The 13780-nt window shown below is 47.0% G+C and overlaps 1 protein-coding gene across 1 annotated transcript in view; it reads left to right on the top strand.

Moving 5' to 3' along the window:
- The window catches only part of LOC137309281 (small G protein signaling modulator 3-like), a gene marked incomplete at its 3' end in the record, with an annotated part of 28179 nt that extends 14452 nt beyond the window's left edge, over positions 1-13727 (top strand). Inside the window, exons 4-7 of the mRNA XM_067977540.1 lie at positions 543-698; positions 5024-5078; positions 8681-8730; positions 13575-13727. Coding sequence (XP_067833641.1) covers positions 543-698; positions 5024-5078; positions 8681-8730; positions 13575-13727 — 414 coding nt within the window. The remainder of the gene's footprint in view (positions 1-542; positions 699-5023; positions 5079-8680; positions 8731-13574) is intronic.
- Between the last annotated feature and the right edge of the window lie 53 nt (positions 13728-13780).

Below are 13780 nucleotides of genomic sequence, written 5' to 3'. Positions count from 1 at the left end.
GCACGTTCCCCTCCAAGTCACACACCATCCCGACTTGGAAATATATCGCCGTTCCTTCATTGTCGCTGGGTCAAAATCCTGGAACTCCCTTCCTAACAGCACTGTGGGAGAACCGTCACCACACGGACTGCAGCGGTTCAAGAAGGCGGCTCACCACCACCTTCTCAAGGGCAATTAGGGATGGGCAATAAATGCCGGCCTCGCCAGCGACCCCCACATCCCATGAACGAGTAAAAAAAAAAGTTGATTGCTGGAAAAGGTACAGAGTTTTTTGTGCCCGATGGCCCTTTTCTTCTTAAACATTCTTATTTTGTTTAATAGCCTCTAGATTGTGAAATATTTAAAAGTTATTCCATATTTTGCAGTAAAATTCTGGTTGACGGTGACCTTTACCTTAAGCTGTGCGAGGTTCTGATTGCGCCCACCACTTCCTCATATCCCTAAATCCCTTCGGTCTCCAGCGACTCACCTCTCACCTTGCCTGACCTGCTGTGTTTGAGGTGTGTACTAAGCAAGAGAGTGAACCATCTCTCCCTTAACAGGAGCTGACCCCAGACTACTCCATGGAGAGCCACCAGAAGGACCATGAGAACTATGTTGCTGTGTCCCGTAATCGGAGGCGCAGAGCCAAGGCGCTGTTAGATTTCGAACGTCACGATGACGATGAGCTAGGATTCCGTAAGAATGACATCATCACGGTAGGTGTGAGGTACTGCTGGGTGGGACAGGTAATGTACCCCGAAAACATCCACAGGGGGAGAATTTCCATCCTCACAGCCTGGGCAGTATCCGGGCAGAGCAGGACCACCCCCGCTCTTCATACAAACCATCCAACTGTCAACATTGTGTAGAAAGGTGGAAGGAGGAGGCTCATGTGGAGCATAAACACTGGCATAGACCAGTTGGATCGAATGGCCTGTTTCTGTGCCGTAAATTCTACGTAATTTTCAATTGAGTCAAAATTAGGTGAGTTCTAGAAAGTGTGGGAGATCCACTCCCTCGGATTACTACCCAAAGGTGAGAATGAAAATCTACTCCATAGTGTGCAGAGCCCCTCACAATGGGTACAGTACCCAGAGACCATACACTGTGCAGAGCCCCTCACAATGGGTACAGTACCCAGAGACCATACACTGTGCAGAGCCCCTCACAATGGGTACAGTACCCAGAGACCATACACTGTGCAGAGCCCCTCACAATGGGTACAGTACCCAGAGACCATACACTGTGCAGAGCCCCTCACAATGGGTACAGTACCCAGAGACCATACACTGTGCAGAGCCCCTCACAATGGGTACAGTACCCAGAGACCACACACTGTGCAGAGCCCCTCACAATCTGTACTGTACCCAGAGACCATACACTGTGCAGAGCCCCTCACAATGGGTACTGTACCCAGAGACGATACACTGTGCACCAAGCACATCTGTAAAGAAAAGACTTGCATTTATACTGACCGTTTATATCTTCAGGATACCCTATAGCACTTTACAGCCATTGAAATAGTTTTGAAGGGTAGTCACTGTTGTGATGTATGTAAATTTGGCAGCCAATGTGCGGACCGCAAGGCCCCACTAATAGCAATTAGATAAATGACCAGTTTAGTTGTTATTGGTGATGTTGGTTGAGGGATAAATATTGGCCAGGATGTCGGGAGGAACTCCCCTGCTGTTTTTGGAATAGTGCCGTGCGATCTTTTACATCCACCTGAGGGGGCAGACGGGGCCTTAGTTCAATGTCTCATCCGAAAGATGACACCTCCGACATGGAGCACTCCCTCAGCCGAGATTATGTGCTCAATTCTCTAGAGTGGAGTTTAAGCCCATGATCTTCTGACTCCGAAGCAATTGTGCTCCCGCTGACCAAGGCTGACACCCGAGACGAGCACTGGCCTCGCCAGTGACGCCCACATCCCATGAACGAATAAAAAAACGAAGCACCGTTTGAACCGAGCTCCTTGTGTTGAATCTTGTGTGCAAAGCTGCTCCTGATAAGGGATCTGTCTTGGGGCCTCAATTATTCACAATATTTATTAACGACTTAGATGAAGGCATAGAAAGTCTCATATCTAAGTTTGCCGATGACACAAAGATTGGTGGCATTGTAAGCAGTGGAGATGAAAACATAAAATTACAAAGCGATATTGATAGATTAGGTGAATGGGCAAAACTGTGGCAAATGGAATTCAATGTAGGCAAATGTGAGGTCATCCACTTTGGATCAAAAAAGGATAGAACAGGGTACTTTCTAAATGGTAAAAAAAAGTTAAGAACAGTGGATGTCCAAAGGGACTTAGGGGTTCAGGTACATAGATCATTGAAGTGTCATGAACAGGTGCAGAAAATAATCAATAAGGCAAATGGAATGTTGGCCTTTATATCTAGAGGACTAGAGTACAAGGGGGCAGAAGTTATGCTGCAGCTATACAAAACCCTGGTTAGACCGCACCTGGAGTACTGTGAGCAGTTCTGGGCACCGCACCTTCGGAAGGACATATTGGCCTTGGAGGGAGTGCAGCGTAGGTTTACTAGAATGATACCCAGACTTCAAGGGTTAAGTTACGAGGAGAGATTACACAAATTGGGGTTGTATTCTCTAGAGTTTCGAAGGTTAAGGGGTGATCTGATCGAAGTTTATAAGATATTAAGGGGAACAGATAGGGTGGATAGAGAGAAACTATTTCCACTGGTTGGGGATTTTAGGAGTAGGGGGCACAGTCTAAAAATTAGAGCCAGACCTTTCAGGAGTGAGATTAGAAAACATTTCTACACACAAAGGGTTGTCGAAGTTTGGAACTCTCTTCCGCAAACGGCAATTGATACTAGCTCAATTGCTAAATTTAAATGTGAGATGGATAGCTTTTTGGCAACCAAAGGTATTAAGGGATATGGGCCAAAGGCAGGTATATGGAGTTAGATCACAGATCAGCCATGATCTTATCAAATGGCGGAGCAGGCACGAGGGGCTGAATGGCCTACTCCTGTTCCTATGTTCCTATGTGCTCGGTTCCAGCTCTATAAATATGAATGTCTGAAAACCATGTGGGGAAATGTTGGGCTTGGGTTTGTCGGCCATGTGGCCTGGCATCACTTACTGTCTCACATTGGGAATGGCGACTTGAGTGAGCCACATAAAAGATTACAGCACAAGATAAGAGCTGGGGGTAATATACTGGCATGGATAGAGGATTGGCTAACTAACAGAAAACAAAGAGTCGGGATAAAAGGGCCATTTTCAAAATGGCAATCTGTAACTAGTGGGGTGCCGCAGGGATCAGTGCTGGGGCCTCAACTACTTACAATATATATGAATGACTTGGATGAAGGAACAGAGTGTCTTGTGGCCAAATTTGCTGAGGATACAAAGATAGGTGGAAAAGCAAGTTGCGACGAGGACACAAAGTGTCTGCAAAGGGATATTGACAGGTTAAGCGAATGGGCAAAAATTTGGCAGATGGAATATAATGTGGGAAAATGTGAAGTCATCCACTTTGGGAGGAAAAATAAAAAAGCAAAATATTATTTGAATGGAGAAATACTACAAAATGCTGCGGTACAGAGGGATCTGGGTGTCCGCGTACATGAAACACAAAAAGTCAACATACAGGTGCAGCAGGTAATCCGGAAGGCAAATGGAATATTGGCCTTTATTTCTAGGAGGATGGAGTATAAAAGCAAGGAAGTCATGCTACAACTGTACAGGGTGCTGGTGAGACCACACCTGGAGTACTGCGTACAGTTCTGGTGCCCTTATTTAAGGAAGGACATACTTGCATTGGAGGCAGTTCAGCGAAGGTTCACTAGGTTGATTCTGGGTATGGAAGGGTTGTCTTATGAGGAAAGATTGAACAGGTTGGGTCTATACTCACTGGAGTTTAGAAGAATGAGAGGAGATCTTATTGAAACAAACAAGATTCTGAGGGGACTCGATAGGGTAGATGCTGAGAGGATGTTACCCCTCATGGGGGAATCTAAAACTAGGGGGCATAGTCTCAGAATAAGGGGTCGCCCGTTTAAGACGGAAATTAGGAGGAATTTCTTCTCCCAGAGGGTCGTGAATCTTTGGAATTCTTTACCCCAAAAAGCTGTGGAGGCTGAGTCATTGAATACATTCAAGGCTGAGTTAGACAAATTTTTGATCAGCAAGGGAGTCAAAGAATATGGGGAAAAGGCGGGAAAGTGGAGTTGAAGTAAAAATCAGATCAGCCATGATCTCATTGAATGGTGGGAGCAGGCTCGAGGGGCCGAATGGCCTACTCCTGCTCCTATCTCTTATGGTCTTATTGGGGCTGCTGGCAACTGGGGAATTTACACAGCAAGAGTCCACTCCTTCAGGAGAAGAGGGGGCAAAACTAGGGAAAATAAAAATAAGATGAAATTGAAATTATTGTAATTCCATCCGGTCTTTTTACAGCATCCTTGGAGCCCTGAATGAGACTATTGGTGTCATCAATGCCAATCACACAACAGGGTCAATCAGTGCCTGTAAACAGAAATGCAGCTGAGATATGTCCTCAGGCACTGTCTGAAATTCTGGCTCGGTAGATTGCCCTCTTGTGTGTGAGTCAGAAGGTTGTGTGAGTCGAAACCCCTCTCCAGAACTTGATTACACGATCGAGGCAGACACTTTGCTGCATTCTCAGAAGTGCTGTCCCGGTGATTACATCAAGCCTTGTCGGGATGTTAACGATCCCATGGCACTATTTGAAGAGCCCGATGTTCTCCCAGTATCTCTGCAACATTTCTCCCTCAACCAACGCCACCAAAAACAGATTAACTGGTTGTTCACCTTATCGCTATTGGCGGGATGTTGCTGTTTGTAAAATGGCTTCCGTGTTTTACCCTTTAAAAACAGAGAGTGTGCTTCAAATTGTAGATCGGACACTTTGTTTTTGAAAACCATGATGAGATGCTATATAAGTGTAAGTCTCTCTCTTATTTTGGATTGCCAATGTTGTGGTTCTGTTAGTGAATGTTTAACATCCTGTTTCTGCCTGACTGAGCTGGCCATTTGTCTCTCTTAGATTATATCTCAGAAGGATGAGCACTGCTGGGTGGGAGAGCTGAACAGCCTGCGAGGTGAGTGGGAGTACGTTACTGTCTATTCTGATCGAAGCCCCGCCTCTGCCAGCTCAGCTGGGCAGGACGAGCTGTCGTGATAAATCCAACCCTGACAGCTTATGGGTGGTGACGAGATTCTTTATTGAAGTCATCAAACCAAGCACAAATTAAGACAGTTACAATGCTGGAGCGCGAGTTATAAGAACAAAACGATATTAACTCCGGGCCCTTCTTGAGTAGAGTCGTAACCCAATCCTCCGTAGCTTTATCTCTGCTACTGACCCCTTACAATCACTAGTACTTAAACTGGTCTTATTATTGGTACCAGCCTGACCCTTGCGCAGCCTCGAAATGTGACATCGTTTTTTTCCACCATAACAAGGTCAGGGAAGGTAAGGTTGATTGGTTATTGTCAGCTTGATGAGTTTAGACTGAGGGGGACAAAGCCGATCAGCCATGAGCAGCTTATCTCAACAGGCTAAACTCTTTGAGACAGGACCTTGTCCAGAGCCACAGTGACCGAGATCAGGCTGGTTGACCATGAGCAGCTTACCTCAACAAAGCATTCTTACTAGATTCTTTTAAAGACATTACTTAGGACAGCAGCAGCTACGCTAAGCACAGGTTATTTCAGCCTTTTAGTTGTAACTATGTCATTGCCAGGCACTGTAATTAAAATTATATGCACACCAAATCTTCATGGGCTCTTTGCTCGAATCTTCCTAGACCTGTCCATTCTTACAGTTGTCACCTGTTTCTCCACAGTCTGACCAGCTGACTTTTTGAAATTGCTGCTGGTTTGGACATTCTTAAAAATCACCAGCTGATGGCAGCAGTAAGCATTGAGTAAATATAAAGGCTTCTGTAAAGCCCACAGACTGGAGGCACATGTACCCTCTTGGAATGTTGCTCACAGACCCTTATTCCAAACAAATTGTGATCTTTCTCTTGTTCTCTGCCTGCCTCTGACACTTTCTCTCTCTGACTCTCTTTCTCTCGTCTTTCTGCCTCTGTGCATTTTCTTTCTCTCTCTCTCTCTCTCTCTCTCTCTGTGTGTGTCTCTGTCTGCCTCTCTCTCTCTCTCTCTCTCTCTCTCTGTGTGTCTCTGTCTGCCTCTCTCTCTCTCTCTCTCTCTCTGTCTCTCTCATAGTATCATTGTAGGTACAGAACAGGAAGAGACCATTCGGCCCATCGGGCCCGTACCGGCTCTTTGAGAGATGCTGTCCAATTAGTCCCACTCCCTGCTCTTTCTCCATAGCCCTGTAATTGTTTTCCCTTCAAGTATTTATCCAATTCCATTTTCAAAGTTAATATTGAATCTGTTTCCATCGCCCTTTCAGGCAGTGCATTCCAGATCATAACAACTCGCTGTGTGAAAAATGTTTCCTCATCTCCCCTCTGACTCTTTTGCCAATTACCTTAAATCTGTGTCCTCTGGTTACCGACCCTTCTGCCACTGGAAACAGTTTCTCCTTATTTACTCGATCAAAACCCTTCATGATTTTGAACACCTCTATTAATTCTCCCCTTAACCTTCTCTGCTCTAAGGCTTCTCCAGTCTCCATATAACTCAGGTCCCTCATCCCTGGTTCCATTTTTGTAAATCTCTTCTACACTCTCTGTAAGGCCTTGACATCCTTCCTAAAGTGTGGTGCCCAGAATTGGACACAATACTCCAGCTGCGGCCTAACCAGTGTTTTATAAAGGTTTAGCATAACTTCCTGGCTTTTGTACTCTATGCCTCTGTTAATAAAACCCAGGATCCCACATGCTTTTTTAACAGCCTTCTCAACTTGTCCTGCCACCTTCAAAGATTTGTGTACATACACCCCCAGGTCTCTCTGCTCCTGCACTCCCTTTAATATTGTACCATTTAGTTTATGTTGCCTCTCCTCATTCTTCCTACCAAAATGTATCACTTCACACTTCTCTGCATTAAGTGTTATCTGCCCTGTGTCTGCCCATTTCACCAGTCTGTCTAAGTCCTCCTGAAGTCCGTTAATATCGCTGGTGGGGGAGTCTAGGACAAGGGGACATAACCTTAAAATCAGAGCCAGGCCATCGAGGAGAGAAGTTAGGAAACACTTCTTCACGCAAAGGGTGGTAGACGTGTGGAACTCTCTCACACAAAAAGCAGTAGACGCTAGCTCAATTAATAGTTTTAAATCTGAGATTGATAGATTTTTGCTAGCCAAGGGTATTAAGGGAGATGGAGCCAACGCGGGTAAATGGAGTTAGGATACAGGTCAGCCATGATCTCCTTGAATGGGGGAACAGGCTCGATGGGCTGAATGGCCTCCTCCTGTTTCTATTTTCCTGTGTTCACACAGTTTGTAATGGAACAGTCAGTCAGTGATGCGGGGCCGGGAGTCGGGGAGTGATGTGGGGTCGAGGGTCAGGGAGTGAATCGAGGTTCAGGGAATAATGTAGGTTTGGGGATCGGGAGTGATGTGGGGTCAGCGGTTATGGAGTGATCGAGGGTCAGGGAGTGATGTAGGTTCGGCGTTCGGGGAGCGGCGCGGGGCCGGCGTTCGGGGAGCGGCGCGGGGCCGGGGGTCGGGGAGCGGCGCGGGGCCGGGGAGCGGCGCTGGGTCGGGGAGCGGCGCGGGGCCGGGGGTCGGGGAGCGGCGCTGGGTCGGGGAGCGGCGCGGGGCCGGGGGTCGGGGAGCGGCGCTGGGTCGGGGAGCGGCGCGGGGTCGGGGGTCGGGGAGCGGCGCGGGGTCAGGGGCCGGGGAGCGGCGCGGGGTCGGGCCGTGTTGGATAACACTGAATTCAGGAGGGAGATTATTGGGTGTAGAGTGGGGGAGAGCAGGTGTTGGTGTTGAGATATACCCATTGCCACATGCTGTGCCCACCCCATGGTGAAGTCGATGAATGATTGAGGAATAAGGCTCCATGTTCGTGCTCCATTGCTGAGCTGAGTGGGTTCAGTTCAATCGATAGTCATTCTCAGCAATGTCATTGACAAAAACCACTTAGTAAATAAGTATTTGAGTAGATTGTGTGGGACTCTGGCTTGTTAGATTGGCACAGCTTCCAAATGTTACAAATTGGTTATTTTTCTTCTGAACAATCCATAAAACTGCTGAGCCATGCAGTACTGAACACTCAAATATAATGAGATTTTACAACAGGTCGAGGGCAATTTGCATATTTGTCAAGTAATATAGATTATTGTGCATCTTTTATGTTCTGCTCTGTCGTTGGATGTTACTGAAATTGTTAACACAAGAGCTGCCATATTTTGAAATCTCGACCTGCTGCTGGCCCACTGTTCTCAGTCCCTCTGTGTAGAACGAGAAGTAAATCTGAAGAACGGAAATTAAACATTTGTGCTGTGCTTGGGATTGCCGTGAGGATATGAGGACTGTTGTGTTTGCCGTACATTAACTAATCGGTACAGAAAACAATGCCAATCTCACTCTGTTTACTGCAGGTTACGTTGCCCCAGGCTGCCCTCCGCTGTTTATATCATGCTACTGCAGGATGGCTAACCCAGTACACAGAAATGAGACCCCAAATCCACCAGGAGCACTTGGAGCTCTGCAGTATCTCAACCCACAGTGGCTGGCAACTTTGGCTGCTACTTACGATTAACCTTTGACTCTTTCTCCCTACAGGCTGGTTTCCTGCGAAATTTGTTGAGATTTTGGATGAACGAAGTAAAGAGGTGAGTTCAGTGATGGAGTGGATGTGTTGGTACTGAGTGAGAGAGGCCTGGGGGTGTATGTACACACATCTTTGAAGGTGGCAGGACAAGTTGAGAAGGCTGTTAAAAAAGCATATGGGATCCTGGGCTTTATTAATAGAGGCAGAGAGTACAAAAGCAAGGAAGTTGTGCTAAATCTTAATAAAACACTGGTTAGGCTGCAGCTGGAGTATTGTGTTCAATTCTGGGCACCGCACTTTAGGAAAGATGTCAAGGCCTTAGAGAGGGTGCAGAGGAGGTTTACTAGAAAGGTTCCAGGGATGAGGGACTTGAGTAATGTGGAGAGGCTGGGGTTGTTATCCTTAGAACAGAGAAGGCCCCCTCAGGTCAAGGGGAGACCTTTTGTGTCCTACTCTGGGAAGAATCTCTCCCCCAAGCCACTTACAACAGCACTTTCAAATTCCCAACTCTCCAGCCATTGGCCCTCCATTCACCATGACATTTCTGCAGCTACCGATCTGCTCAATCACACCCTCACCTCCACCTTTAATGCCCTTATCCCCACTAAAACCATCACTCTCTCTCACCCTGATCGTTCCCCCTGGTACGGCCCTCATCTCCGCTTCTTTAAGTCCAAGGGATGCAGACTTGAACGTTTATGGTGGACAACTGGTTTAGCCATTCATCGCCAGATCTGGCTGGACCACATAAAGCAAATCGGGTCCTGCTCTCCTCTTCCAAAACTGCTCACTATTCCAGGATCATCCTGGAATGCAAAGATAACCCCCGGCTTCTCTTCTCCACAACAAACCCCTCTCCACTGCCTTCTCCACCCTCACCTCCAACAGCAAGTGTGAGGAGCTCATGGATACTTTGTCACTATGATTGAGATCATTCCTTCAGCTTGCCAAATATTGGTAAGTAAAATCAAGGAAAATCCAAAGATGTTTTATAAATACATTGAGAGCAAGAGGATAACTAAGGAAAGAGTAGGGCCTATTAGAGACCAAAAAGGTAACCTATGTGTGGAGGCGGAAGATGTTGGTATGGTTCATAATGAATACATTGCGTCTGATTTCACAAAAGAGAGGGACGATGCAGACATTGTAGTTAAGAAGGAGGAGTGTGAAATATTGGCTGGGATAAACATAGTGAGAGAGGAAGTATTAAGGGGATTCGCATCTTTGAAAGTAGATAAATCACCAGGCCTGAATGAAATGTATCCCAGGCTGTTAAAAGAAGCAAGGGAGGAAATAGCGGAGGTTCTGACCATTATTTTCCAATCCTCACTGGATACAGGTGTGGTGCCGGAGGATTGGAGAACTGCTAACGTTGTACCGTTGTTTAAAAAGGGAGCGAGGGATAGACTGAATAATTACAGGCCAGTCGGTCTAACCTCGGTGGTGGGCAAATTATTGGAATCAATTCTGAGGGACTTGATGAGCCGTCACTTAGAAAGGCACGGATTAATCAAGGACAGTCAGCATGGATTTGTTAAAGGAAGGTTGTGTCTGACTAACTTGATTGAAATTTTTGAGGAGGTAACAAGGAGGGTCGATGAAGGTAGTGCATTTGATGTAGTCTACATGGATTTTAGCAAGGCTTTTGACAAGGTCCCACATGGCAAACTGGTCAAAAAAGTACAAGCCCACGGGATCCAAGGGAAAGTGGCAAATTGGATCCAAAATTGGCTCAGTGGCAGGAAGCAAAGGGTAATGGTCGACGGGTGTTTTTGTGACTGGAAGGCTGTTTCCAGTGGGGTTCCACAGGGCTCAGTACTAGGTCCCTTGCTTTTTGTGATATATATTAATGATTTAGACTTAAACGTAGGGAGCATGATTAAGAAGTTTGCAGATGATGCAAAAATTGGCCGTGTGGTTGATGGTGAGGAGGAAAGTTGTAGACTGCAGGAAGATATCAATGGACTGGTCAGGTGGGCAGAAAAGTGGCAAATGGAATTCAATCTGGTGAAGTGTGAGGTAATGCATTTGGGGAGGGCAAACAAGACAAGGGAATACACAATAAATAGGAGGATACCGAGAGGTGTAGAGGAAGTGAGGGACCTTGGAGTGCATGTCCACAGATCCCTGAAGGTAGCAGGAAGGTAGATAAGGTGGTTAAAAAGGCATATGGGATACTTTCCTTTATTAACCGAGACATAGAATATAAGAGCAGGGAGATTATGCTAGAACTTATAAAACATTGGTTAGGCCACAGCTTGAGTACTGAGTACAGTTCTGGTCACCACATTACAGGAAAGATATGATTGCACTAGAGAGGCTACAGAGGAGATTTACGAGAATGTTGCCAGGACTGGAGAATTTTAGCTATGAGGAAAGATTGGATAGGCTGGGGTTGTTTTCTTTGGAACAGAGGAGGCTGAGGGATGATTTAATTGAGGTGTACAAAATTATGAGGGGCCTAGATAGAGTGGATAGGAAGGACATATTTCCCTTAGCAGAGGGGTCAGTGACCAGGGGGCATAGATTTAAAGTAATTGGTAGAAGGATTAGAGGGGAGCTGAGGAGAATTTTTTTCACCCAGAGGGTGGTGGGGGCCTGGAACTCACTGCCTGAGAGGGTGGGAGAGGCAGAAACCCTCAACTCATTTAAAAAGTACCTGGATGTGCACTTGAAGTGCCGTAACCCACAGGGCTACAGACTAAGTGCTGGAAAGTGGGATTAGGCTGGGTGGCTCATTTTTGGCCAGCGCAGACATGATGGGCCGAATGGCCGCCTTCTGTGCCATAAATTTTCTGTGATTCTATGATTCTTTCCCCATAGCCCTGCAAATTTTCCCCTTCAAGTATTTATCTAATTCCCTTTTTAAAGTTACTATTGAATCTGCTTCCACCGCCCTTTCAGGCAGCGCATTCCAGATCAGAACAACTCGCTACGTAAAAAAATTCTCCTCACCTCACCCCTGGCTTTTTTGCCAATTATCTTAAATCTGTCTCCCCTGGTTACTGACCCTCCTGCCACTGGAAATAGTTTCTCCCGATCTACTCTATCAAAACCGTTCATCATTTTAAACACCTTTGTTAAATCTCCCCTTAACCATCTCTGATCCAAGAAGAACAATCCCAGCTTCATCACCCCCTCAAAAAATCCACCCTTTTCTCCTCCGCCCTTGCAAACTATCGCCCCATCTCCAATCTTCGTTCCTTTCCAAAGTTGTTGAATGTGACGTCACTTCCCAAATCCGTGCCCCTCTTTCCCGCAACTCCATGTTTGAATCCCTCCAATCAGGTTTCCATCCCTGCCACTGTACTGAAACGGCTCTTATCAAAGTCACAAATGACATCCAATGTGACTGAGACCGTGGTAAACTATCCCTCCTCATCCTTCTCCACCTGTCTGCAGCCTTTGACATGGTTGACCACACCCTCCTCCTCCATCGCCCCTCCTCCATCGTCCAGCTGGGTGGGACTGCACTCACCTGGTCTCATTCCTATCCATCCAGTCGTAGCCAGGGAATCACCTGAAATGGTTTCTCTTCCCACCCCCGCACCGTTACCTCTGGAGTCTCCCGAGGATCGATCCTTGCCCGCCTCCTATTTCTCATCCACATGCTGCCCCTCGGCGACATCATCTGAAAACAGAACGTCGGATTCCATATGTACGCTGACGACACCCAGATCTACCTCACTCCCCCTCTTCCGACCCCTCCACTGTCTCTGATTTGTCACGCTGCTTGTCCGACATCCGGTACTGGATGAGCAGAATTTCCTCCAACTAAATATTGGGAAGACCGAATCCATTGTCTTTGGTCCCCGCCATAAACTCCGTTCCCTCACCACCGACTCCATCCCTCTCCCCGGCCACTGTCTGAGACTGAACCAGACCGTTTGCATCCTCAGCGTCCTATTAGACCTTGAGCTGAGCTGCTGACTGTATATCCTCTCCATCACCAAGACCGCCTACTTCCACCTCCGTAACATCGCCCGTCTCTGCCCCTGCCTCAGCTCATCCGCTGCTGAAACCCTCACCCATGCCTTTGTTAGCTCCAGACTGGACTATTCCAATGCTCTCCTGGCCGGCCTCCCATCTTCCACCCTCCATAAACTTGAGCTCATCCAAAACTCTGCTGCCCGTATCCTAACTCGCACCAAGTCCCGTTCACCCATCACCCCCTGTGCCCACTGACCTACATTGGCTCCTGGTCTGGGAACGACCCGATTTTAAAATTCTCATCCTTGTTTTCAAATCCCTCCATGGCCTCGCCCCTCGCTACCTCTGTAACCACCTCCAGCCCTACAACCCTCCGAGACCTACGCGCTCCTTCAATTCTGGCCTCTTGCGCATCCCCGATTTTAATCGCCCCAGAATTTGAGGCCGTGCCTACAGCTGTCTAGGCCCTAAGCTCTGGAATTCCCTCCCTAAACCTCTCCGCCTCTCTCTCCTTTTAAGATGCTCCTTAAAACCTACCTCTTTGACCAAACTGTTGGTCACCTGTCCTAATATCATCTTATGTGGCTTGGTGTAAAATTTTGTTTGGTAATCGCTCATGTGAAGCACCTTGGGACGTTTTACTATGTTAAAGGCGCTATATAAATGCATGATGTGGAGATGCCGGTGATGGACTGGGGTGGACAAATGTACGGAGTCGTACAACAGCTTTATTTGAAATCACAAGCTTTCGGAGCTTTGCTCCTTCGTCAGGTGTTGTACGACTCCGTATATAAATGCAAGTTGTTGTCTTTCTCCCCTTGCCCTCAACTCATACTCACCCTGTTCGATGCAGTGTGTTGGGTGCAGGTGCCTCGTACTCACCCTGTTCCAGGCTGGATTATCTACTATGCTCTGAAAGGTTTTCTTTGCTGTGTATTTGCTGCTCACGGTGTGATTTATTTTTTTTGTCTGCAGTACTCGGTGGCTGGAGATGATTCTGTAACAGAAGCAGTAACAGACCTGGTCCGAGGATCCCTGTGTCCGGCACTCAAGGCAATATTTGAGCAGGGTTTGAAGAAACCATCGATTCTCGGCGGCCCCTGCCATCCCTGGCTTTTTATTGAAGAGGTAATGGAGGGTGTCCCTGAAATCTGAGAAACATTTCAGCCTCCCCACTATTT

Source organism: Heptranchias perlo, unplaced genomic scaffold (assembly GCF_035084215.1).
Source record: "Heptranchias perlo isolate sHepPer1 unplaced genomic scaffold, sHepPer1.hap1 HAP1_SCAFFOLD_1574, whole genome shotgun sequence".
Classification (NCBI taxonomy): domain Eukaryota; kingdom Metazoa; phylum Chordata; class Chondrichthyes; order Hexanchiformes; family Hexanchidae; genus Heptranchias; species Heptranchias perlo.
Note: the sequence above shows the minus strand (reverse complement) of the source record. Positions and strands in the feature narration are given on the sequence as shown.